The following is a 25920-nucleotide window of genomic DNA, read 5'->3' on the forward strand; positions in this document are numbered from 1 at the left end:
CCAGCCGTATATAAATTCTTATAATGAAATACCATATAAGAATCAGAAAAATGAACGGAGTCTCTTCCCTTGAGAGACTAGGGGTTGGAAGAGGTCATGAGGGGGCTTCTAGGTGCTAATAGTCTTCTAATTTATTTGTTACCTTTTGTTTTGAGGTGATTTCAGATTCACGGCAATCCCACAAAAATAGTATGATGAAGTCGTGGCTTCCCAGCACCCTGAGTCACTGTTAACATTTTGTCACATTTCTTTTTTTGATCATTCTCTCTTTCCAGATAAGGGGTCCAGGCCCATGTAGCAGAGACAGCATCCCGAGAGCAGCCACGCCCTGGAGCTCAGAATAGAAGAAATGCAAGGAGAGTGTCCCTTTTCTTTGTGGGTGGTCCTGGAGGATCCTTTCCTCAAGACATATTCTTCTCGGTCGTCCTCCTGCCCGAAGGCTCCTGGGGATTCCAGGTGCCCTTAGCTCCTCCTACGTCTCTGTTGTCCTCCCTCTGTACCCAGATCACTGGGCATCAGGGCAAACAAGTGACATGCAAATGAAGGTTAAGAGCCACTATGGAAAGAACCTTGAATTTGGGGATGTACTTCCATGGATTTTCTCCTCTCCTCCTTCCACATCATTCCTCACCGTCTTCTACTTTGTTCCCTGGAAGGTATCATCCCCTCTTTTCGTTCCAGCCACCACCTCTTTAAAAAAAATTTTATTTTTAAACCTTTTATTTTTGAGAAAGAGAGAGAGAGAGGCAGAGGAACAGAGGGAAAGGGAGACACAGAATCCAAAGCAGGCTCCAGGTTCTGAGCTGTCAGCACAGAGCCCGACGCGGGGCTCGAACCCACAACCTGTGAGATCATGACCTGAGTTGAAGTCGGACGCTTAACCGACTGAGCCACCTAGGCAGCCCACCAGCTGCCACCACTTGTTTGGGGATCGCAAACTGGGATTTCCCTGGGCCAGGCATGTCGCCTCTCCAGCTCAGCCTTTCCCCGTCTGTGAAATGGGCAATGGCCACCCATTTCAACCCCAAAGGGCTATGGTGAGGATCACAGGGAGCAGAGAATGAACAAGTAAGTCTTTGGTCTTGAAACAATCTGGCAGTGCGAGCATTACTAATCCCCGTTTCACAGGACTTGAACCTGAGCCCAAGGGGCATGAGGCTTTTTCAGCCAAGCTCTCACTGCCAGGCGGTGGCAGAGCTGAGTCAGAGTCAGGATCTCTGAAACTTTGGGGTGTAGCCACAGTAGACCCGTTCTACAAGTTTTAAGGTGTCTCTTGTTTTATGGAATACTGAAAGCCCAAACCGGATGCCCCAAAACATATCAAAATGGCAGAAGGGATAGACAGAATGTGCAGGACTGCTGGCTTTTCTAAGAGGAAGAAAGCAATTGCGGTTTTACAAGGGGGTTTGCTCTCTGATTCCAGGCCAGAGCCAGTGCTCGGCTCAGAATAAGGTGCTGGAGGATAAATCACCTTCTCCTCGCCCGGCCACTGCTCCTTGCGGGACTTTGATAGCTCATTATTTGCAAAGACTGGTTGGCTCATCCTCAAACCTGTTTCCTCTTCTTCTTGGGCACTCAGCCAGATTTTGTTTCCCAGCCTCCCTTGCGGTCAGGTGAAGCCACCTGACCGGGTCTAAATTCTGGTCAGTGGGATGTGAGCAGAGCCGACGTGCCAGCCCTCAGGCCTGGACCGGAAAAGCTCTCCTGCTTCACGTTCTATTCCGTCTGCCCATCCTTGGCTTCATGCGGATGAACGCAGTGACTTGTTAACAAGAGCAGAGCCACAGATGGAAGGGCCCTGGGCCCTCGAATCACCACTTGCAGAAAAGCTGCCCACCAATCGGGAACACCCATTTTGGACTCTATGTGGTCGGAAATAAACATCTATCATGATTGAGCCCTTATTTAGTTGGAGTCTTATTTGTTACAGCATCTGGTGTTACATTTTCTAGCACGTTAGCTTACCTGCTTCCAATGGTCTTTTTTTTTTTTTTTTAAGCTACAACAGAACGTATATCCTTCGTGTGTTTAACAATTTCTCCATCTCACATCAACTAAAAATATTTTCTTAAACCTCTCTCTGTACTTTAGAAATACAATGGCGCCAATGTTTCATCCCCCATCCTTCTCCCTGGGGTGGGTCTTCCTTTCATGAATCTGCCATCACAGAGAATTCCCAGGGGATCTTCAGAATCAGAATTGGGATGCAGAGATTGGAGGAGGGGAACTGGAGGTAGCAGGTGTAGACTCTGCTTCTGAGTTTTGCTGTAAATTGCAGCGTCTGAACGTGACGTTGGGTCAAGACACTGTTTTCTTAAGACAGGAGAAATAACAGTATGGTACATGCAGATGAGATGCTCCAGAAGAGAGGGGAAACTGATGCTGCCAGGAAGAAATGGGAAAATGGACAGTAATGTCCTTGAGTAGGAGAGGGGATTAGTCAAGCAAGGGAGATGCATGGCGGTGGGCAGATGCCGCGGCTGACAACTTCTGGTAACTTTTCTTGGGGAAATCAGAATCAGGGTCATCAGCTGAGAGTGAAGACTGAGGAGGAAGGGTTGAAGGTTTGAGTGGAGGGAAGAGAGAATGAAATGATTCGGGGGCAGAGGGAGGGTGAAGGAGCCAGGGAAATGTGGTAGGACTATTGGGCAGCACCAAAGGACCACGGGAGACTGGTGATCTCGAATGGACAGTTGGAATGACTTCGTACTTCTCTCCAGCCATGTCCATCTGCACTGGTGCATGTGCCAGGAGGCAGCAAGGAGATTGGGAGTTGAAGTTATTTGGGCAAGAGAGCTGAGGGCATAGGCAAACGATGTTTGCAATGAAAGACTGGAAGTTGGACTCAGTAAGGAGAGAAGTAAGGACCGGAGCAGGGAGCAAGAGACAAGGAAAGGGGACAGGATTGGTCTGGGAGGGGTGGAAGGATTGTTGGAACTGGATACTCAAAGTCAGTAAACTGGACTGATAGACGGTGGTGGTTGGTGAGAAGTGTCTGAAATTGAGATTACGCCCAGTGCAGTTATGGGTTATGATGTGGTCAAGGGTATGACCTTGGGAGTGAGGGGCTGAGGTGGGTGGAAGATAAGTTCATCGGAGTAGAGGAGATCATGGAGCCGAGAAGGTGGTTGTCGAAATCACCAGTATTGGGACAGAATCACATTGGAGTGAATGACTACGATCCGGGAGCTACAACTGTCAGCAAGTGGGGGTGGAGAGGGCTGCGACCAGAAATGGTAAGGGGCGGTAAAGTCTGGCGACATCCATTTCAAAGAATCTAGGGGCTTCAAGGAGGAGAGAAGAAGAATGGCTAGCTTGGAAGTAGATTTGGAGAGCAAGGAGGATGCTTATCCCAGTCTTGGCCCCATGGTGAGAACAGCCACTGCTAAGAAGCCTGCAGGGGAAGCAGGTTCCTCAGAGGAGAACCAAGTTTAGGAAAAAAAAAAAAGCAAAAAGATGAAGGGAACCGGAAGACCCAGACAAGGATGTCCATTCATTACAGAACTCTTAGTATTAGTGATCATCTGGAAACAACCTAAATGTCCATTGCCGGGGGAGTGGATAAATAAATAATAGATCCATCCAAAATAAAATTTGCTACACACAACAGTGAAAGCAAATGTGCTAGATCCTTGTGGATCAAAATGGAAAAGAAGTTTACAAACATGAACTTGAGTGAAATAAGCACGTTGCGAAAGGTTACTTATGTAAGGTACACAAAACAATACCGTCTTTACTTATAAAGCTATAAAAGGATACTGACATCCTTGGGAGCGCCCCCCAGCAGCTTCAGTGTGGCGGTTTGTGGTTACACTTGGAAAGCAAGGGAGGGGAAATGGATGGGCGTAGGGTAAGGTAGCTTTGGTTGTACTGCAAATATTTTACTTCTTCATGAAGAAAGAGAGAGAAATGAACCAAAATACAAACCAAAAGATAGCAAAGTATCAACTCCCATTAAATCTAGATTGTGGGTCCCAAGATTTATTTTACTTTTCTGTATGTTTGAAAGATCTCATGTGAAAATTTAAAAGATTAAAAAAAAAACAGAGGCCGTAAGGGCGGTAGGGTGGTAATCGCGGGCGGTAATCACGGGCGGTAATCAAGACGGTGTAGTACTGGCCTAAGGATAGATAGGAAGTTCAAGAGACTAGAACCGAGAGTCCAGAAATTACTGCATACAAGTGACTTTTGACAAGGTGCCAAAACAATTACAAGAGGGGGAGAGAGAATCCCAAGCGGGCTTCACACAGTCAGCTCGGAGCCCGACGCAAGGCTCAATCCCGTGACCTGCAAGATGATGCCCTGAGCTGAAATCAAGAGATGCTCAATCAACCGATCCACCCAGGTGCCCCAACGGTGCCAAGACAATAAAGTGGGGGAAACCATAGTCTTTTCAACCAGTGATGCTGGCACAGCTGCAAAAGAATGAAGTTGGACCCCTACCTCCCATCATATACAAAGGTTAACTCAAAACAGATCTAAGACCAAAATGAAAGAGGTAAGAATATAAACTCTTAGAAGAAAACATAAGGATAAGTCTTCATACCCTTGGATACGGCAATGGTTTCTTAGAGATGACGCCTAAAGCACAAATAATCCAAGAAACAGTAGATACATTGGATGTCATCACAATTACACACTTCGGTGCTCCAAAGGACCCTATCAGTGAAGTGAAAAGACAAGCCAAAGAATGGGAGACAATAAGGATCTAGGATCAGGAAACACGAAGAACGGTTACAGCCCAAGACCAAAAAGACAAACGATCCAATTTAAACATCAGTAAAGGATGGGGGCACTTGGCTGGCTCGGTCAGAAGAGAATGTGACTCTTGGTCCCGGGGTTGTGAGTGTGAGCCCCATGTTGGGGGTGGAGTTCACTTGAAAATAAAATACTAAAAAAAAGAAAAGGGCAAAGGACATGAATAGACATTCCAGAGAAGACATACAAATGGCGAACACGCACATGATAAGACGCTCAGCATCATTAGTCATTAGGAAAACATACATCAAAACCACGATGATGTATCACTCCACACCCACTAGGGGGGCTGTAATCAAAAGGGCAGACAATAACAAGGGTTGGCATGGGAGTGGAATAACTGGAGCCTCAGGCATTGCCGGAAGGAATCTAATACGGAGGAGCCTCCTTGGAAACCATCTGGCAGGTCCTCTAAGAGTTCAACGTAGAATTATCATATGACACCCCAATTCCACTCCTCCTTACACACCCCAAAGAGCTGAAAATACACGCTCACGCGAAAACTCGGACACACCGTTCACAGCAGCATGGTTCACGATAGCCAAGACGTGGGAACAACCCAAACATCCGCTAATGGATGAATGGATGAACAGAAGACAGTAGGTCCACAAGAAGATATTATTCAGTCACAAAAAAAGAATGAGGTAGCGATACAAGCGACAGCACGGGTGAACCTTGAGAAGTCAGGCTAAGAAAGAAGCCAGACGCAAAACGCCACGTGTTTCGAGGTTTCCTCTCTGTGAAGTGCCTGCAAAAGACAAACGCGTAGAGACAGAGAATAAATGAGTGGTTATCAGGCGTTGGGGACAGGGGACACTGGAGAGTGACTGCTCATGGATTCAGTGCTTCTTTCTGGGGTAATGAAGACGTTTTGGAATTAAATAGTGAAGGTGGTTACACACCTTGTGAATATCTTTAGAGCCACGGAAGTAGATGCCCTTTTAAAGGGTGACTTTTATAGTACGTGAATAGCATCTTAACAAAACTAGGATCGAATCCAGACTCCCTCATGTGGCCCCAGCAGATGGCTTCCGGTCTCTGAGCCTCGGTTCCTCATCCGAGGCGTTGGTAACTCAGGCTGCACCCGGCTGAGACAAACTCCACGCGCGGCTTGCGGCGGTCCCTGGTGCTTCTGTGCCTAATCTGACCACGGCTGCAGACGGTGAGCGGTTAGAGTGCAGCTGGGCTCTGGTGTCAGACCCGAGCGCAAATTCAAGCCCCACCACTCGCTGGCTCTGACTGTCTCTGTCCTTATGTGACCTTAATCTCCGTTTCCTTAACTGAGAAGGGGGGATGCCAACAGTGGCCCCTTCTAAGTGTGGTTGAAGGGAGACGAGGAGACAGTGAATGTAAGGTACAAGACCCAGTACACCTGGGACTCAGGAAGCAACATTGGGGAGGGGGGGGACCACCATCATCACCGTCTTAGCGGCCCCAAGTCTTTTACTTCTTCCTCCCCACCCCTCTCTGTCCATATCAGGATTTCCCACTTGCCTCATCGTCTGTTTGTCTGGCCCAGGTGGTGGCCTGGACCTTCAAAGACCCTGCCTCCCGGTTGGGCTCTTGACTGACTCTCTTTGCCCACAAGCGCCCAGAACTGCCAGCGCGCTGCCCTGTGCCTCAGTTAGACGTGCCCATCCTTCCTTCCGGCTCTGGGGAAAACTGAGGCGCTGATCTTCACCCAGCCAAGTTGGGGGGATGGCAGGATGCCCCCCACGAGGCTTCAGGGCGGGGTGGGGCCCACAGCCACTCCAAAATCAGGGACCTGGTGATTTCTCACAGCCCCACGTGGAGCCCCCTCCTGGGCCACCCCCCACTCCTGCTTTTGCTAGAAAGGGGAAGCTCCCAGGCAGCGGTTCGAGGCAGGGACTTTCTCTTCGCATCTCAGTGGAAACCAAAGCCCAGTCAGTCTACTTCTAGGAATCCATCCGCCAGATGCATTCCCCTTTGTAAGCTTTGTAAGCCAAAATTTATTTTGGCATTTTTTTTTTTTATGTAAGTGAAAAAGACTGGAAAAACCCAAAATGTCCATCAATAGAAGACTGGCCATATACATTTTGGTATATCCATACAGTGGGAAAGCACACAGCCATTGGAAAGAACGATGTACCTGATGAACTGCAGGGCACTGCTTCCAAGATGCATTTCGGGTGCAAAAGACACTGTGCAGAACAGTCTTTTCGTATTTACTGTACCTGCCTGCCCTCCCGCCCTCCTTCCCTCTCTTCCATTACTTTCAAAGAAATGCTTTTATATATGTGCTTGCATATACATGCAGTATTTCCTTTTTTTTAATTTTTGTTTTGAATGTTCATTTATTTTTGAAGGAGAGAAAGACAGAGTGTGAGCAGGAGAGGAACAGAGAGAAAGGGAGATACAGAGTCCAAAGTGGGCTCCAGGCTCTGAGCTGTCAACACAGAGCCCGACCTGGGGCTCAGGCTCACAAGCCGTGAGATCATGACCTGGGTGAGCCGAAGTCTGATGCTTAACTGACTGAGCCACCCAGGCACCCCACATGCAGTATTTCTGACGGACCAACAAGAAATCATTCAATGTGTTTTTCTCTGAGGGAAACAAAACCCAGAGAAAGGGTGGTAGGCAGAGGTGGGAGAATTACTTCTCAGTCTATCCTTTTTGTGCTGCATAAATTAAAAATGGTCTCCTTTTTAAAAGTATCTTTTAAGTTTATTAAAAAATTTTTTTTAATGTTTATTTTTGAGAAAGGGAGAGACACAGAGTGTGAGCAGGCGAGGGGCAGAGAGAGAGGGAGACACAGAATCCAAAGCAGGCTGCAGGCTCTGAGCTATCAGCACAGTTTATTTCTTTATTTATGTAGGAAGAGAGAGAGAGAGAGAGGGAGAACAAACAGGGGGAGGGGCAGAGAGAGGAGGCAGAGGATCTGAGTGGGCTCTGTGTTGACAGCAGAGAGCCTGACATGGGGCTTGAACTCACCAACTGTTGAGATCATGACCCGAGCTGAAGTCAGAGGCTTAACTGACTGAGCCACTCAGGCACCCCCCAAAATGGTATCTTTTTGAGTAACTCAATCATGTACATGGAAAAAAAATGTCCAATCCTACAAAAGGATATTTGGTGGAAAGTTAAGTCTCCCCTCCGTTGAACACCCACCCATACATACCCACTAACCCGCTCTTGCCCCAGGGGCCAACCCATGGGGTCTAAACTAGGTATTTATGCAAATGCACATTTGTATGTAATTACATAAACTTTTATTGTGGTAAAATAAGCATAACATAAAAATTCCCATTTTAACCATTTCAGGTGCACAGTTCCGTGGCACTAAGTACACTCACGTGGTTGTGCCATCACGGCCACCATCCATCTCCAGAACTTCTCTGCCTCCCCACCAGCGCTGTCCTATCAAACATCCCATCCCCGCCCCTCCACAGCCCCTGGCACCCACCATGCCACTTTCTGTCTCTGTGAAGTTGACTACCTCTCGGTACCTCATACAAGTGGAATCATCACGGCATTTGTCTTTTTTTTTTTTTTTTTTTTTTTTTTTTTTTATTTCTAGGCAGAGTGCAAACGGGGGAGGGGCAGAGAGTGGGAGACACAGAATCCGAAGCAGGCTCCAGGCTCTGAGCTGTCAGCACAGAGCCCGATGCGGGGCTCGAACTCACAAACCATGAGATCGTGACCTGAGCCGAAGCTGGGTGCTTAACCGACTGAGCCACCCAGGCGCCCCATCTCCTTCCTTTTTTTTTTTTTTTTTAAAAATATTTATTTATTTATTTTGAGAGGAAGAGAGAGAGAGCGCGTGCGCCATCTCGAATGGGGGAGGGGCAGAGAGGGAGGGACAATGCCAAGCAGGCTCCGTGCTACCAGTGCAGAGCTGGACTCCGGACTCGATCTCATGAACTGTGAGATCATGACCGGAGTCAAAATCAAGAGTTGGACACTTAACTGACTGAGCCAGTCAGGTGCCCCAGAATTTCCTTCCTTTTTAAGGCTGAATGAGATTCTGTTATGTGTACATACCACACTTTGTTTATCCGTTCGCTTGTCGGTGGACATTTGAGTTTCCACCTTCATGTATTTTTTAATAACCAAAAATTAACTTAAACAAAGGAAGTTTAGCGAGAGGATCTGATCTGGGAACTTTTCAGAGCCAGCTCAGAAGGCTAGGGGCAGCATCAGCCGCCCCCTAGGAGGAGAGAAAATGTCCCCTTCATGGGCAACCGCTGGTGATTCCCACCTTCAGCCCTGAGAGGAACTCCCCTTTCCTTTCTTTGAAAGTTGGTCCCCTGAGCCCTGCCTGGGAACTCAGGGCTCCTTGAACGCTGTACCTGCCTCGGCTCCTGCTCCAGGGAGGCCAAGGGCACTGGGGGAGCAGAGGCTGGCTGGCTGCCGGTGTGGCTCACCTTCCTTCCCAGCCACAGGCAAATGGGGTGATGGGGTGGCAGAGGCTGAGCCAGCAGGAAGGGCTTGGGGCCCTGCTGAGTCCCTGGGGATGCAGGTGCTCTCCAGGGGGAGCCCCTGTGCCCACCCATGGAGGGGCCTCAGTGCTGGAGGGCCCCATGTCAGAAAACCCCGGGTTCAGATGAAGAACCACCAGACCGGTTCTCTGCCTGTTACTTGCAATTTTCCAATGACGGCTAAGTTTTCACGCGATGACTGCCACATTTAAAAAACATTTCTTCTTTTCTCCTCATGTTTTTAAAGGGACACTTACATGCTTGGGAATTTTGTAGTTCAATGATCACTAGCCCATCCACTACCTAGCTGCAACGTTGTTAATATTGTGCTATATTCACTTTGTCTCTCTCTTTCTATCTCTGGGATACCAATATGCATATATAAATACATAGACATACACAATCATATATATATGTGTACACACACACATATACATACACATACATATATAAGCATACACACACGTACCCTTATACACATACATCTGCATATACAAACACACATATATGCATACATAGAACACGCATATATGCAATATGTATACATGCACACACATGTATTGCACATGCACATGCATATATACACACGTATACTCATATATCTATATATACACCCACATCTATATATACACATAAACGTACACACACACACATACACACACACACACATATATATTTCCCCTGAACAAGAACTCTTCAAAAGTAAGGTCATCACGATCTTCACCCCCAAATACTTTAGTGAGCATCTCTTTTTTTTTTTTTTTAAACTTTTATTATGATTAGTTACATATTTATCTCTTGAGAGCTAAATTTTATTTTATTTTTTTAATGTTTATTTATTTTTGAGACAGAGAGAGACACAGCATGAGCAGGGAAGGGGCAGAGAGAGCGAGGGAGACACAGAATGTGAAGCAGGCTCCAGGCTCTGAGCTGTCGGCACAGAGCCCGACAGCGGGGCTCGAACTCACGAACTGTGAGATCATGACCTGAGCCGAAGTCGGCCGCTCAACCGACTGAGCCACCCAGGCGCCCCTTAGTGAGCATCTCTTAAGAACAAGAACATCCTCCTACATATTCTTAAAGTCTTTATTCCACCTAAGAAGGTCAACAATAAAACCCTAATATAATCTAATATTTAATTTTCCCCATTTGTCCCTACAAGGTCTTTTTCATGTTTATTTTATTTTATTTTATTTTATTTTATTTTATTTTATTTTATTGAATATTTATTTTATTTGTGAGAAAGAGCACACTTGAGTGGGGGAGGAGCAGAGAAAGAGGGGGACAGAGAATCCGAAGCGGGCTCTGCGTTGACAGCAGTGAGCCCGATGCGGGCTGAAAGGCACAAATGGTGAGATCATGATCTGAGCTGAAGTCAGGCGATCAACTGACTGAGTCACTCAGGTGTTCCTTTAATGTTTGTTTTTGAGAGAAGAGAGAGAGAGAGAGAGAGAGAGAGAGAGCAAGAGCGTGTGTACAGGAATGGGGGTTGGGCAGAGAGAGGGCAACAGAGGATCCAAAGCGAGCTCTGTGCTGACAGCAGCGAGCCTGATGCAGGCTCGGTGAGATGATGACCTGAGCCAAAGTCAGAAGCTTAACCTCCTGAGCCAGCCGGTCACCCCCAGAAGGTCTTTTATAGCTGTTTTCCAAAACTAGAATTCAGTCAAAGTCTACATATTGCACATATTCGGCTATGTCTCTTAAATCTCTTTAACCTTAAATGTCTCTATCCGCTTTTTTTTAAAAACAGCATTGACTTTTTGTTGATCCCTGGATAGTTATCTTGTAGAGGGTCTGGAAGTTTCCACCTTCCGGACATGTCTGTCTTCTCATGGGGCTATTTATCTTGCTCTAGCCTCTGTATTTCTTATAAACTGGGAGTTAGGATTAGAAACTTGATGAGATTCTTTTCTTTTTTTTAGACTTTTTTAGAGCATTTTTTTAGAGCTCATTTGTAAGTTCACAGCAAAATTGAGAGGAAGGTATAGAGAATTCCCATACACCTTCTGCCCCCACACATGCCTAGCTCCCCGGGTTATCAACATCCCGCACCAGAGTGGTCCATTTGTTACCACAGGTAAACCTATCCTGACACGTCGTTAGCACATAGTTTACATTACAGTTTACTCTTGGCTTTGTGTTTTCTATGGCTTTGGACAAAAATATGCTAATGACACATATCCATCGATGCAGTATCATGCACGGTATTTCCACTGCAAACGCTGGTCTTGTAACTGTGCCCATAGTTTTGTCTTTCCCAGATTGTCATATAGTTGGAATTATACAGCATGCAGCATTTTCAAACTGGCTTCTCTCACTTTGTAACATTTAAGTAAATTTAAGACTCCTCCATGTCTTTTCATGGCCTGAGATCTCATTGTAACTCATTTCTTTTTAGCACTGAATAATATTCCATTGTTTTGATATGCCACACTTTATCCATTCCCCTACTGAAAGACATCTTGGTTACTTCTTTTTTTTTTAATATTTTAATGTTTTAAAGATTTTTTTTTAATGTCTATTTCCTTATTTTGAGGGAGAGAGAGAGTGCTTGTGCACAAGTGGGGAAGGGGCAAAGAAGAAGGGAGGGAGTCCCAAGCAGGCTCCGTGCTGTCCGCGCAGAGCCCTCCGTGGGGCTCTGTCCCATGAACCGTGAGATCACGACCTGAGCTGAAATCAAGAGAGCGACACTTAACTGACTGAGCCACCCAGGTACCCCCATCTTGCTTACTTCTAAGTTTTGGCATTTATGAATAAAACTGCGATACCGTAGGCCTTTCTGCAGACATAAGTAACTTGTCTTGGTACTTACCCATACTGAGGAGCGCGCTCACTGGATCCTACGGTAAGAGTGTGTTTAGTTTTGTGAGGAATTGCCAAACTGCATTCCAGAGTGGCTGTGCCATTTTGCATCCTTGCCAGCGATGAATGGGAGTTCTCATTGTTCCGCATTCTTGCCCGCATTTGGTGTTGCCGGTGTATGGTCTGGATTTTGGCCATTCCAATCGGTATGCAGGAGTATCGCATTGTTGTTTTAATTAGTATGTCCCTGACGACGTATGATGTGGAGCATCTTTTCACATGCTTTTGTTTTCTTTAAGAGTTATTTACTGGGGCGCCTGGGTGGCTCAGTCAGTTAAGCATCCGCCTTCTGCTCAGGTCATGATCTCATAGTTCGTGAGTTCGAGCCCCGCGTCGGGCTCTGTGCTGACAGCTCGGAGCCTGGAGCCTGCTTCGGATTCCGTGTCTCTGTCTCTCTCTGCCCCTGCCCCACTTGCGCTCTCTCTCAAAAATAAATAAACATTAAAAAAAAAAAGTTGCATACTCCTCTGACCTAGCCAGCTAGGAGCCCCTGTTCTCTTTTTTTAATTGGTAAAATATATATCACATAAAACATACCATTTTAACCATTTTTGAGTGGCATTAAGTACATTCACATAGTTGTGCAACCATCACCACCGTCCTTCTCCAGGACTTTCTCATCTTCCCAGACTGAAACTCTGGACTCATTAAGCACTAACCAATCCCTCCTCCCTCCAGTCCCTGGCGACCAGCATCCTAGAGTCCGTTTCTGTGAATGTGACTACTAGCAACCTCATCGGAGTGAGATCATACAGTATCTGTCTGTCCTTCTGTGGCCGGCTTTGGGTGACACCTTTTGCCAAGAGGTCTTCCCAGGCGATGCCGTGCACTGAAGGTGCATCTCCGTTAGGAGGCTCATAGGAATAGCCGCTGCCAGGCTCTGCCCGCCCCTGCCCACCTCTCCCACCTGGCCACCACCTGCTCCCCAACCTCTCTGCCCCAGCTGCTCAGCCCTCTCTCACTCTGCCACGGCCTTAGCACTTGCCTTCTCCTCCCTGGCAGGCTCCTTGGTATCTTCTAGATTTCAGCTCGAATGTCTCCTTTTCATAGAGGCCCAAACGTTTCCCTGTAGTCACGGTCTCTTGTTTTCTGTTTGATTTTCTTCCTGGCGCTCCCCATAGCCTGATATTATACCCCATTTGGTGTGTGCCTGCTTACCATCAGCCTCCAGGGTGAGGTCTACAATAGCAGGGACCTGTTCCCTAGCGTGTCCCAGATCCTGGCAATGCACTTGGCACATGACAGGGGCTTGCATTAGTTCCCTCTTGCTGCTGGAAGACGTGACCACAAACTTAGTGGCTTCAAACTACACAAACTTATGATCTTACGGTTCAGGAAGCCCGAAGTCCTAAATTAGTTTCGGTGGATGGGAATGAAGGCGTTGGCAGGACTGTGTTCCTTCTGGAAGCTCTAGGGGGGAATCTGTTTCCTTGCCTTTTCCTGCCTCCAGAGACTGCCGGCACTCCCGGGTTCACAGTCCTGCGTCGCCCAGACTTCTGCTTCTGTCACTCCGTCTCCTGCTGAGTCTGACCCACTCTTATAATGACTCTGTGATTACACTGGACCCACCCAGAGAATCCAGGAAGTCTCCCCATTTTACCCTCTTTAACTGAAACACATCTGCAAAGTCGTGTTTACCCTGTAAGGTCACATATTCACAGGTTTCGGAATTAAGATATGGGCACATTGGGAGAACCATTATTTTATCCACCACAGGGCTCATTAAATACATGCTGAACGAATGGATAAATGAATGGATGGGCCCCTCTGCAAACGGAGCGGCGAGTCCTGAATTCCAAGGCTGGCTCAGCCACTTACTGGCTGTGTGACCTTGGGTAAATCCCCTCTTTCTCTGAGCTGCAGTTTCCTCCTTCATTGGATGTGTTCTGGGCACCCACAGTGTATCCCACTCTCAGTGGACCCTGGGAATACCAACGCAAATAACAATAGACACTCGCCTTCCAAGAGGTAGAGTTTGGCTTCTGGGAAGGGGTATGAGAAGGACAAAACCTGACATAATCTGCTCAGGCCCATGTTCCAAGTCACCCCACTGAACTTTCAAGTCCTGAGGGGGTGTGCTTACCTAGAAGGTGACATTTCAAATGATGCATGAGTAGGAGTTTGTGTGGTAGGGAAGCAGAAAGGGCACTGATGGCCAGGGACAGTCTGTAGACCTCTTTGAGGAACTATGGGGAGTGTGGTGTGATCTCTTAGGGGAGGGAGACCAGTGTGGAAGGGAGCATGTCTGGAAAGGAGGCCTTGAGGGCCACAGTCAGGAGCTTGGGCTCTGTCCTCAGGTCAAAGGGCCAGAGCTGGGTTTTGAAACAGGAGAGAGGCCTGCGCACTGAATCTGGGCCACACTCTGGCCACTGTGGTGTGGACAGGGGATTGGGGGCCAGCATCTGAGCCCAAGGTGGAGGTGGCCTGGACTGCGCAGTGACAATGGGAACGGAAGTAAGGGGACAGATCCAAGAGACACATAGGAAGTAGAATCAGTGGGATATGGCGAGAGATGGAGAAGGGGATGGGTGAGGAAGATCTTGGAGACCGCCGGGAAGAAAGAACAGGCAAGATGGAAATGTGTGGAAGCTCTCTGAAACTGTTGAGGGGATCATGCATTGGCCCAAGTTGGGATTTGGGGAGAAGCGGCGGAAGATGCTAGTAATGGCCACAGAAACCAGCCCAGGGGATTCTCACGCCTTTCCTTTCGAAGACAGATCAGTGATGAAGTTCATCAAGGGTTCGGATGGGCCTCTGTTCCAGGTGAGGGTTAAGGTCTGGGCAGCTCCTGTCCACGTTCTCACTTGCCCTCCAAACAACCACTGGGGTAAATAGGTGGGCTTGTGAAACCATCTCCCCCATTTCCAGATGGGCGAACTGATCCCGGAGATATCCAGCGACATGGTGAAGGCCCTACGGTGTGAGGACTCTGGGGAGCACAGGCCTCTAAGAGGCCCAGCTCAAGGGGGATTTTGCAAGTCTCTTGAGACCCAGAGGGAAGGACAAGGCGGGGGTCCCCTCTGAGCTGTTCCAAGCCACAGAGAATTTCCTTTTATTTGGAGGAAGCGGGAGTTCTTCTTTCGTAATGTGAATGTCAGAGATTCTGGACCCACCGGTGACTAAGAGTGTCTGGGGCTCGTGGGTGTCGCGAAGTGCTTAAATACTCGGCCCTCCTGTCATCCGGTGATTACAGACACCTGAGCTGGGACACACAGGACAAGAGCATGGCCAGCCTGAAGATTCTGTTCCTGGCTGTCCTTGTCCTCCTTGCTATGACACTTCAGGCAACTGAGGCAGGTGAGGCTGGGGAGAGGGAGGACTCCCTGTAGAGGCCAGGGTCAGACACTGGGGTATCTTCCTCATGTAGCGGAAAGAGGAGTGGACTGAGAGCAGATGACCCCAGTCTGCCGCTGGCTCCGGACTAGTCATGTGGCTTCTCTGGGCCTCGGTTTACACATCTGTTAAATGGGTAGTCTTTTATTTTTTAGTTTATTATTTATCTTGACAGAGAGAGAGAGAGAGAGGGAGCATGAGCACAAGTGCTGTGCCAACAGCACAAAGCCTGATGCGGGGCTCGAACTCACAAACCTTGAGACTGTGACCTGAGCCGAGATCAAGAGTCGGATGCTTAACCGACTGCCACCCAGGCGCCCTAAATGGGTAGTCTTGAAGGCCTGGGGTCTAGGATCTGTCTCGGCTGGGGTGGGGGGCTGTGGTGGACATGGCCTGCTGTCCTTCTACTCCAGAGAACTCAAGCATCAGATGCTTGGGGTGTGGAGAAGGAGCCACCAGAAGGAGCCATGTGGGATGGGACAAGGAAGGAGCTGGCATGAGGGATGTCCCCTTGGAAAACTGGTCCTGCTCTTCTACCACTACATTTTTGCTCCAGAACCTGCCCTCAACACCGAGGCCTTCCCTTCCCTTCTCCATCTCAGTGTAAATCCTCCTGCCCTGTGTTGGATAAAGGCACGAAAACTGGGCTGGGAGACGGGCAGCCGTCTTTGGGTTTCCTGAGGGCTTTTCCCGCATCGAAGGCCCCATAACTTGGTGCCATTATCACCCCTTCCATCGGAGGAGGAAACTGGGCCTCAGAGACGTTAAGTGACTTGCCCAGGAAGGCCTGGTGACTCAGGGCAGAGCAGGCCCCGTACCCAGGTCTGCATGACTGGACTCTGCCCGAGTCCTTATCCTGACTCTCCAGAGTCCCGCTGTGTGACTCTGGGCAAATCGTCTCCCTCTCTGGATCTCAGCCTCCCCGCGTGCACCGTGAAGGTCACGGGAGGCGTGAGCCGAAGCAGACATCTTGGATTGCCCGGGGACTCGTCAAGACGCGCGTGGGACTCAGCAGGGCCGGGGCTGGGCGCCAAGCGTTTCTGACAAGCTCCAGGTGACACTGATAGCGCTGGCCCACGGACCTCGCCTGCAGTAGCCGGGGCTTAGTCCTGTGCAGAGTCTCTGGGTCCCGCCTAGAGGCCCCGGGCATCGTTGAATCCCAGTGGTTGTGAATCCCTCTGTCTCCACCTGACCGACCCGGATCGGAGACACTGGGCCCTCAGTGTCCCTCAGAGACCCCGAGAATGGGGACCCCGGGGGCTCGGAGTCCTCCGGGCACCGGCCTGCCACACGGGAACAGAAATGCCGGCTCAGAGGCTGGGGCTGAGAGCCACCCGTCTGTGCGCCGCCGGTGAGTCTTCTGCACGTCTCCCTCCTCCAGGCCCCTATGGCGCCAACGTGGAAGACAGCGTCTGCTGCCGAGACTACTTCCGCCACCCCCTGCCCTCTCGTATGCTGAAGTATTTCTACTGGACTTCGGACTCCTGCCGGAGGCCCGGCGTGGTGTGAGTACAGAGCTGGGGACGCAGGGGCTTGGAGAGCCTGCCGGGCTGGCTCAGGAGGGCCCAGGAGCAGGCGGGTGGGCAGACCCAAGGACGGGAGGAGTGCAGCTGGTCTCTGTCCTTGAAACGGCTCGGCCCAGGCCGGGGGCGTACCGAGAAAAAAAAAAAAAAATCATGCGATCATTCAACAAATTATTTTGGACGCCTACTGCCTGCCAGGCAGCCTGCCGGGTTCCGGGGATGCAGAGCTGAATGAGCAGGGCACCAGCTGGCAGTTTACACGATCCAGTGCCTAGTGCGTGGAGGCAGCGCAGAGCCGTAGTGCGGGGTGCTCCCATCAGAAGCATCTGGGGCCCATCCTCCCCAGCACCCTGGGAGTTGGCGGAGGCAGCCTATTCTTACCAGAAGAAGGCTGAGGTGACAGCGCGTCCTATGGCCAGACGTGGTTCTGGGGTGACCGTGCTAACTCGGGTAACCCTCCCCGCAGAACTGCTAGGAGCGCGATTATTTCCGGTTTTTTTTTAAGTTTATTTCTTTGAGAAAGAGACCGAGAAAGAGTGTCAGTGGGAGAGGGGCAGAGAGAGAGGGAGAGAGAGAGAGAACCCCAAGCAGGCCCTGCGCGTCAGCAGGGAGCCCGAGGAGGGGCTCAATCTCACAAACCGGGAGATCACGACCTGAGCCGAAATCAAGAGTCAGACGCTCAACCGGCTGAGCGCCGGTTTCCGTTTTACGAATGGACAAAGAGGTGAAGGGAGGGGAAGTGATTTGCTCCAGGCTGCCCTGTTGGAACCAGGACTCCTGGGTCCTTGTCCAGGGCTTATCTCCTGGGGTTCTTTTTCTCCTTTGCCTCTTTTCCTCCATTTCTTTACTTCCCTTTCCTTAGCCCGGAGCCCGGGCCTGTGCCTGCCACTGGCCAAGTGATGGGGCCTGTCCCTGGGGCTCCAGCTCCTCCAGACTGCTGCCTGCCAAGCCCCTCACCAGGGTGTCTGGGTTTAGGGGCTCATGACCCCCTTTGGGGCTCCTTCATTATCTCTTCATTTGCTCCTCCTTACTTCTTGACCATCCCTCACGGTGGGTCGGGGGGGGGGGGGTGCTGCAGGTGAATAACAAAGAAGGTTGAAGTGGGTTTTTGTCACTTTGACTCTGAGCCTCTGTTTCCCCATCAGTGTAACAGGAGTGATCACCTTCATTTATTTTTATTTATCAGACACGTAGAGAGTGCTTGCTAAATGCAGGCACTGTTACAACCACTTTATAAGTATTAACTCATTTAATCCTTGAAACAGCCTTATGTTGTAGGTAGTGTTATGATCCCCTTTTTGCAGGTGAGGAAATGGGCCCAGAGAGGTTTTGGGGCCTCTTGAGTGTCACAGGGCACAGTAATAGTAAGTGGAGGGTGTGATGCTCGATACCTGACATATAACAGATGCTCAAAGACAGCACATGTGATAATTGGATATTGAGCCAGAAGGGACTCTAGAAAGGATGTGTCTTGACAAATGGGGAGATCAAGGGGCTGAGTCTTGCCCAGTGTCACACAGCAGCCAGGGCAAGCTGCCCACGAGGCCAAGATCAACACTGCTGCCTTCTTTTTCTTTCTGTTCATTGGTTTTCTGTGGGGTGGGGGGCAGATCAGGGGAGTAAGAGAAGCCAGAGCTTCTAGCTTCATGGACAAGCTCTTGAGAGGCAGGAAGGGAGCAGGGCTGGGGGGGTGGGGGGGATGTTTCTGACCACTGGCCAGCTTTAAGTCCACTCCTGCCCACAACAGCTGAGAGCCCCAAGGGCCTGGCCTGGTACTTACAGCACCTTGGGCAAAGTGGGAGACTTAGCCCGCAAATGCTAAGCGATCTTGGGCCAGTGCCTAGTCCTCTGCTTTGTGCTTTGCGCCCCCAGGGGGCACAGTGAATCGGATCTGACCAGCTCAGGCACTCAGGCAAGCTGCTTTACCCCTTCAGGCCCCACTTTCCTCACCTGTGAAATGGACAGAATGATAGGGCCTCATAGGGTTGTCGTATGGACTTATTAAGAAAATCAGGGGCGCCTGGGTGGCGCAGTCGGTTGAGCGTCCGACTTCAGCCAGGTCACGATCTCGCGGTCCGTGAGTTCGAGCCCCGCGTCAGGCTCTGGGCTGATGGCTCGGAGCCTGGAGCCTGTTTCCGATTCTGTGTCTCCCTCTCTCTCTGCCCCTCCCCCGTTCATGCTCTGTCTCTCTCTGTCCCAAAAATAAATAAAAAATGTTGAAAAAAAAATTTAAAAAAAAAAAAGAAAATCAATGTTAAGGGGCACCTGAGTGGCTCAACCGGTTGAGTGGCATCTCACTCTTGGTTTCGGCTAAGGTCATGACCTCACAGTTTCCTGAGTTTGAGCCCCGATTCGGACCCTGTGCTGGCAGCTCGGAGCCTGGAGCCTGCTTCGGATCCTGTGTCTCCCTCTCCTTCTGCCCCTCCCCTGCTCACATTCTGTTTCTCTCAAAAATAAATAAACATTGAAGTAACCTTTACAAAGACAAGACAAGGAAAAGAAGAGAAAATCAATGTTAAAAGTCCAAGCCAGCTCCTGGCAGTGACAGGGTTCCAGAGCACCTACTATCTACTGCTCTGAACACTTCTGTTTATATTAACTCATCTAATCTTCATTCAGCTCCTGTGAGGACCATGATTATTATCCTCATTTCACAGATGTGGAAACTAAGGGACGTGCTAACAATGGCAGAGCTGGGCCAGAGGATCTGGCTCCAAAGTTCATGCTCTTGGCTCTCTCCCAAGGCAATATCAGCAATGATCACGAGACTCTTGGGCATTCTATTTCTTGGCCTGACCTGGCCCTCAAGCCTAGACGAAGAGTCCAGGAAATTCTAGCTGCTCTTCTCCCCTCTCCCCACTTAAGAAGTAAGTTTACATACAACAGAGGCCTTGTAACCTTTGAACCGCTCTAGATAGCAGGTACCCCGGCATAGGGTGGGTGCCTCATAAATGTGAAGTGACTCTGTCTAGTGGGCATCTGTGCATACAGTAAGTGACTCATAAATGTTAAGCTTCCAGAGAAGGGATGTGGCATTCTTGCTGCATGCTAATGCTCCCTCATTGCCTCCCTGGTGTCTCCTTCCAGCTTCCTTACGGTCAGGGACCGGGAGATCTGTGCTGACCCCAGGCTGCCCTGGGTGAAGAAGATTCTGCAGAAGATGAACCCATGAGAAAGGGCCCTGCCCTGATGACCGTGGCCTTGGCTCCTCCAGGAAGGCTCACAGAGCCCCACCTCTCGGCCGTTACAGCCGCCCCTCAACACAAGCCTGTGCCGATGGATCTCTCCGCAATCTCTTATCTCTGTGCCTGTAGCTGTCACCCTCAGAGGAGCCTCCACACTGTCACTCATCTCCCCTCTTGTCCCTCTAACCTATTCTCTGCCCCACCGCAGCCAGAGGGGCCACAATCCTGGTCAGTTACTCTCCTGCTCAAAACTCTTCCATGGCTCCCCATTGCCCCAAGCTGAGGTGAGAGCTCCTGAGCCTGGCACCCCTGTCCCCAGCCCTGCCTCATTTCCCTTCACACATGTTGGACTCCAGCTCCCTGTTCTCCAAACCCGTGCCATACATGTCCACTTCCAGGTCTTTTTCCAGGCTGCACCTGACGCCCAGGATGCCTCCCCACCACCTGTGTGTGTCCACCCCTACCAGCCCTCCGAGGCACTGCTCAACCCAAGCAGCCAGCAATTGAGTTTTATTTTTCAGATGTCCCCCGGCCCTCTGTCCCCTCTTAACAGCCTTGATCACAGTCTACCCAGAATTCTCAGGACTTGGGGAACTCATCCTACCGCCCCAGTGGCTGGATCAAGGTCCCACACCTGTTACTTTGTCCATTGGCCTTCAACGCAGAGCACAGGGCCTGGCTCAATGAATGGCTACAGACTGAATCAATAAAAATAATGTTCCTCTGCCACGGCCCATCCCCCAAAGGCCCTCGCACATCAATACAGAGACTCAAGTTCATCTAGAAAGCAGCCAGTTGAGTCAATTGTGAAACCTCAAATTTACCCAGATTCACCTCTCTTCCCCATTTTACCTCTGTGTTGGGTTTTTTGACTCTTTCTTGTTTCCCTCTTGCTCCTCTAACCTCTGACACCCAGGCTTGACCTCTTCAGAGTTCCCCACTTTCCCTTTCTCCTTCCCCAAATAACTGATAACCAACTTTATGCTACGGTGTGAATGACTACCCTTGGCTTGACATTGCAAGCTCTAATTATATTTCTATAAGAAAAGAGGGCAAATGCTTAAGAGGCCAAAGGGTTGAATGGAAAAGTTTTAGGAACCGTTTGGGAGAGGGATGAGGTGGAACTTTCCTGGCCCTGGGAGTGTGTAGGGTATAGTGAAGGGAAAGAGCCTTGGGTGGAGATTGTTCTCAGCTGGGAGGGGCCAGGATAAGGCCTGGGACTTGGGGCTTTTCTGCACTTCCTTGGGGACAATAGATTCCCCAGGTCAAGGAAATAAACTTTACACGTGCTCGTTTCTCTCCAAGGGAGCGTGGTGCAGTTTAGCAGGGTGGTTGATGCTGTGTGAATCTAAGGAGACCACTGACCCTCTCTGAGCCTCGCTTGAGAATGAGAAGACCCATATTATGGGGTTGCTGTGGGGTTCAGGTCCAAGACATGGGGAGCAAAACTCAGTGTCTTCCAGGGCCCGGAGCCCAGGGTCATCTGCCCACCGTGAACACTGAAAGTGTTAACCTGCCCACTGCCTGCGCACAGGGCCCTCAAGCGTCCTGGGATTGCTCTCCCCTCCTGTCCTGCCCCGGTCCCTCGGGCCTTCTGAAAAATAAACCCTCTACCACAGTGTCTGCTCTGTTCCTTGGCATTTGCTTTCCCTGGGAGGTGGGGCAGGGGGCACGATCGCCACCTCTCTCCCACGGGGAAGCCCTTAACATTACTGACCTGTGAGCTGGCCTGCCCAAGGTCACCCTGTGAGTCGGTGGGAAGCCAGGATTAGACGTCAGACCTGGGGAGCAGCTGTGCCGGTGCCGAGAGAAAGCTCCAGACATGCGTCCACCGGGCCTCACCTTCATCCCCCGCCCCTCATCCTCCTCCCCCACCCTCTTGTCAGGAGGATCTGATGAAATCACTCATTCGGTCCCTAAGTCTAGAGCTTTAACCAGCATATTCAGCCAGCCAGCCAGCCAGTCATTTAGTCACCGATTCAATAACCCAACCTCAGCCTTCCCCCTTCAAGCGTCACCGCAAAGGAGGAGGAAGGTGTGTTAGTCAGGAAAGGCTGTTTCCTGCAACAAACCGCTCCAAAATCTCAGTGGCTCAATTGCACAGAAGCTTTTTTCTTCGCGTGTGACACCTGATGCTGGTCTGTGGGCTCCTACCTTCCACGGGGTCATTCAGGGACCCAGGCTCTTTCCTCCTCACCGCCCCACCCTCCTCCGGGACCCGGACGGCTCCCCAACCTCCCGCGGATGGGGAAAGAGAACGTAAACTTGTAGGAGGACTTCAAGAGCCAGGCCAGGAAGCGCGGCTCCTCGCCTCTGTCAGCCTGCCATTGGCGGAACTCAGTCACGTGGCCACCCTGCCTGCAAGGGATGCTGGGAAGCATAGCCAAGCTGTGCGTGGGGAGAAAGTGGCAGTGGGTATGGGGAGCGTCTCCTTCGTGTGCTCCTCAACTCCTCTGGACCTGCTTTCCTGGAGTTCTACCCTCAGCTCATTCTGCCCAAACAACAGAAAAGGACCCTGCTGTCCCTGGGACATCTTCATTATTTTCTCAGTGGACATCTTGGCACAAGTGGCCTTTGCTCCCCTTCCGATCTGGCTCTCACGGTGGGATTTCCAGGGCAGTGGGTTCAGACACTCAAGAGCACTTGTCTGGGAGGCAGGGAGAAGCATCGAGAAGAGCATATGCCATGCATTCAGATAAGCACAGGAACTCTCACTGGAGTCTGGAGCAAGTTACCTGGTCTCTGAGCCTCAATTTCTCCCTCTGTGAACAGAGGCAATAAAAGCAGTTATCACGAGGTTAGCAAGAGCACGTGAGATTGTGAGAGTCCAGTAGGTAAGAAGGTATAGCCTAAGATAAGCCTAAGCCAGTGGGATAAGACAGCCTGATACACAAAATGGGCAAAGGCTTGAATATATATTTCGCCAAACAAGGTGTATTCAAATGATCAATAAACACATGAAAAGATTCTCAATATCACTAGTCATCACGAAAATGCAAATCAAGGGGCGCCTGGGTGGCGCAGTCGGTTAAGCGTCCGACTTCAGCCAGGTCACGATCTCGCGGTCCGTGAGTTCGAGCCCCGCGTCGGGCTCTGGGCTGACGGCTCGGAGCCTGGAGCCTGTTTCCGATTCTGTGTCTCCCTCTCTCTCTGCCCCTCCCCCGTTCATGCTCTGTCTCTCTCTGTCCCAAAAATAAAAAATAAAAAAAAAAAACATTGAAAAAAAATTAAAAAAAAAAAAAAAAAGAAAATGCAAATCAAAACCCGATGGCTGTACCACTCACACTCGTTGGGATGTCTGTTTTAAAAAAGGAAGAAAACAGAGCATGTAACTCTGGATCTCAGGGTTGTAAGCTCTAGTCCCACCTTAGGTGTAGAAATTACTTAAAAATAAAATCTTGGGGTGCCTGGGTGGCTCAGTCGGCTAAGCACCTGACTCTTGATTTTGGCTCAGGTCATGAGCTCATGGTTTGCGGGATCGAGCCCTGTGTTGGGCTCTGTGCTGACAGTGCGGAGCCTGCTTGGGATTCTCTCTCCCACTCTCTCTCTCTGCCCCTCACCCCACCCACGAGCTCTGGCTCTCTGTCTCTCTGTCTCTCTCTCTCAAAATAAATAAATAAATAAACATTAAAAAAATAAAATAAGTCTTTAAAAAATCAAGATAAAATCTTAGGAAAGAAAAAAGACAAGATCGGTGAGCGTCTAGAGAAATTGCAACCTTGTGCATTGGTGGTGGGACTGTAAAGTAGGGTGGTCATGGGGGAAAAGAGTATCGTGGGTCCTCAAAAAATCAAACGTAGAATTATCATCTCTTCCAGTAATCTCATTTCTGGGGATGTACACAAAAGAATCGAAAGCAGGGGCTGGAACAGCTATTTGGACACCCATGTTCATAGCAGCATCCTCCCCAATAGCCAAAAGGTGGGCAGAGCCCCAGTGTCTGACAGGTGAATGGAGAAGCAGAAGCTGGTACACACACACAGTGGAATATGACTCAGCCTTAAAAAGGAAGGAAATTCCAGGGGGCGCCTGGGTGGCTCAGTCGGTTAAGCATCCGACTTCGGCTCAGGTCATGATCTCGCGGTCTGTGAGTTCGAGCCCCGCGTCGGGCTCTGTGCTGAAAGCTCAGAGCCTGGAGCCCGTTTCCGATTCTGTGTCTCCCTCTCTCTGCCCCTCCCCTGTTCATGCTCTGTCTCTCTCTGTCTCAAAAATAAATAAACATTAAAAAAAAAAAAAAAAAAAGGAAGGAAATTCTGAGCCCTGCTGCAGCATGGCTGAACTTTTGAAGACATTCTGCTAAGTGGAACAAGCCAGTCACAAAAGGACGTACACGCTATGACACCTAAAGTAGTCAAAGTCATGGAGACAGAGAATAGGCCGGGGGGTTGTGGGGGCCAGGGGAGGAGTAGGTGGGAGTTACTGTTTAATGGGCCCTGCGGTTCGGTTTCACAAGGTAAGCAAGTTCTAAAGATGGATGGTGGTGATGGTTACACACACATGTGAATGTCACTGAACTGAACACTCGGAAATGGTGCAAAAGGTGAATTTTACGATATGTGTATCTTGCCACAGTATAAAAGAAGGTATGGCCAGGGCTGTGCACAGACAGAGGAAGGGCCAAGTGCATGTCAACAACTCTTCTCGTGGACCAAAAGAGGTGAGCTGAGCAGAGCTGGGTGAGGTAGGGAGGAACTAGGCAGGACTGTCCCCCAGGGGCCCTGGAGATGGCCATCTCACTGGCCACCCTGTCCCTCCTACCAGCTATAACTGAAGCTATAACTGAAACCATCCTGGGCCCCCACAGGAGTGTCCCTGGCATCCTGCTCTGCTGTTTCTGTTCTGCTCTGGGGGCTCGGGGAGTCCCGCCCATCCCACAAGAACACTCAGGCTGCCTGCTGCCTGGGACACCCAGGCGGGCTCCTAGACGGCCTGAGGAAGGTGTGGGGAGGATGCCCCCTCCCCCTCCTCTCCACCGACCCCCGAGGAACCCTTTCTCCTGCCACCCAGCGCTGTTCTAATTGTTGTTTTAGTTATTCCTCAGCTCAGAACCTCCCCAGCTCCCCTCTGCCCCTGAACCGAACTCTCACTCCTCACACCAGCTTTAAGGTGTCCAAAGCAGCCTCCCTGCCCACTTCGTCCTCAGAGTCGAATGCATGGGACCGTTCCCTACCCCCTTTTTCCCTTGGTGAGCTTTTCCCTCTGCCAGTAATGGTATGTCAAAATCCTGCCTATCTGCCCAGTGTGGGTTACTTACAAATCACAAAGGGGACAGGGGCGCCTGGGTGGCCCCATTGGTTGAGCATCTGACTCTTAATTTTGACTCAGGTCGTGATCCCAGAGTTGTGAGATCGAGCCCCACACTGAGCCTTGCGTAGGGCTCTGTGCTGAGCATAGAGCCTGCTTGGGATTCTCTCTCCCTCCCTCTCCCTCTCTCTCTCTCTCTCTCAAATAAAAAACAAAACGAACAAACAAAAAAACAAAAAACAAAAACAAATCACAATGGGGATAACCCTTCTCCAGCAGAGAGACCGAGGGTAGGTGCCCATCAATCAGTCCACCAAGGGCAGCGGAACAACCTGTGTGCCATGACGGATATAACAGGTGTAATGTGAAAGATACAGCATTATTCATAACAGAGTCTTGCCAAGAACATGTAGCTGGGGTCTAATAGAGCCTGTAGATCTGACTGCAATTTACAGGAAGTGAATAGGTTAGGGGAATGAATTCGATAACATCACAAAGAAACCATTAGATAAATTATGAGATCAGTGCATAAGACAATAGTTTTGAAACTCTTCAGAAAGTGGATGTGCAGGGGAT

At 49.9% G+C, this 25920-nt stretch overlaps 1 protein-coding gene across 2 annotated transcripts; it reads left to right on the top strand.

The window, feature by feature from the left end:
• Positions 1-14965: 14965 nt before the first annotated feature.
• On the top strand, positions 14966-21721 carry CCL22 (C-C motif chemokine ligand 22). Of its 2 annotated transcripts, XM_058707375.1 has the most exons (4): positions 14966-15356; positions 16774-16897; positions 19535-19782; positions 20003-21721. In XM_058707375.1, exons 1-4 carry the CDS (start codon positions 15284-15286, stop codon positions 20056-20058), a joined length of 501 nt encoding a protein of 166 aa, XP_058563358.1. In that variant the 5' UTR covers positions 14966-15283; the 3' UTR covers positions 20059-21721. The 2 variants fall into 2 exon arrangements, with proteins under 2 accessions (XP_058563358.1, XP_058563359.1); XM_058707376.1 differs by lacking the exon at positions 19535-19782 and having other exon boundaries at positions 15022-15356.
• The last annotated feature ends 4199 nt before the right edge of the window (positions 21722-25920 follow it).

This window comes from Neofelis nebulosa, chromosome 17 (assembly GCF_028018385.1).
Source record: "Neofelis nebulosa isolate mNeoNeb1 chromosome 17, mNeoNeb1.pri, whole genome shotgun sequence".
In the NCBI taxonomy this organism is placed as follows: Eukaryota; Metazoa; Chordata; class Mammalia; order Carnivora; family Felidae; genus Neofelis; species Neofelis nebulosa.

What these genes read in the sequence shown, in the direction of transcription:
- CCL22 (XM_058707375.1), top strand. Translation starts at nt 15,284, where the DNA reads ATGGCCAGCCTGAAGATTCTGTTCCTGGCTGTCCTTGTCCTCCTTGCT. An exon ending in ACTTCAGGCAACTGAGGCAG is followed by an intron (nt 15,357 to 16,773) that starts GTGAGGCTGGGG and finishes TCCCTCCTCCAG; the next exon opens with GCCCCTATGGCGCCAACGTG. An exon ending in CCCCTCTCCCCACTTAAGAA is followed by an intron (nt 19,783 to 20,002) that starts GTAAGTTTACAT and finishes GTCTCCTTCCAG; the next exon opens with CTTCCTTACGGTCAGGGACC.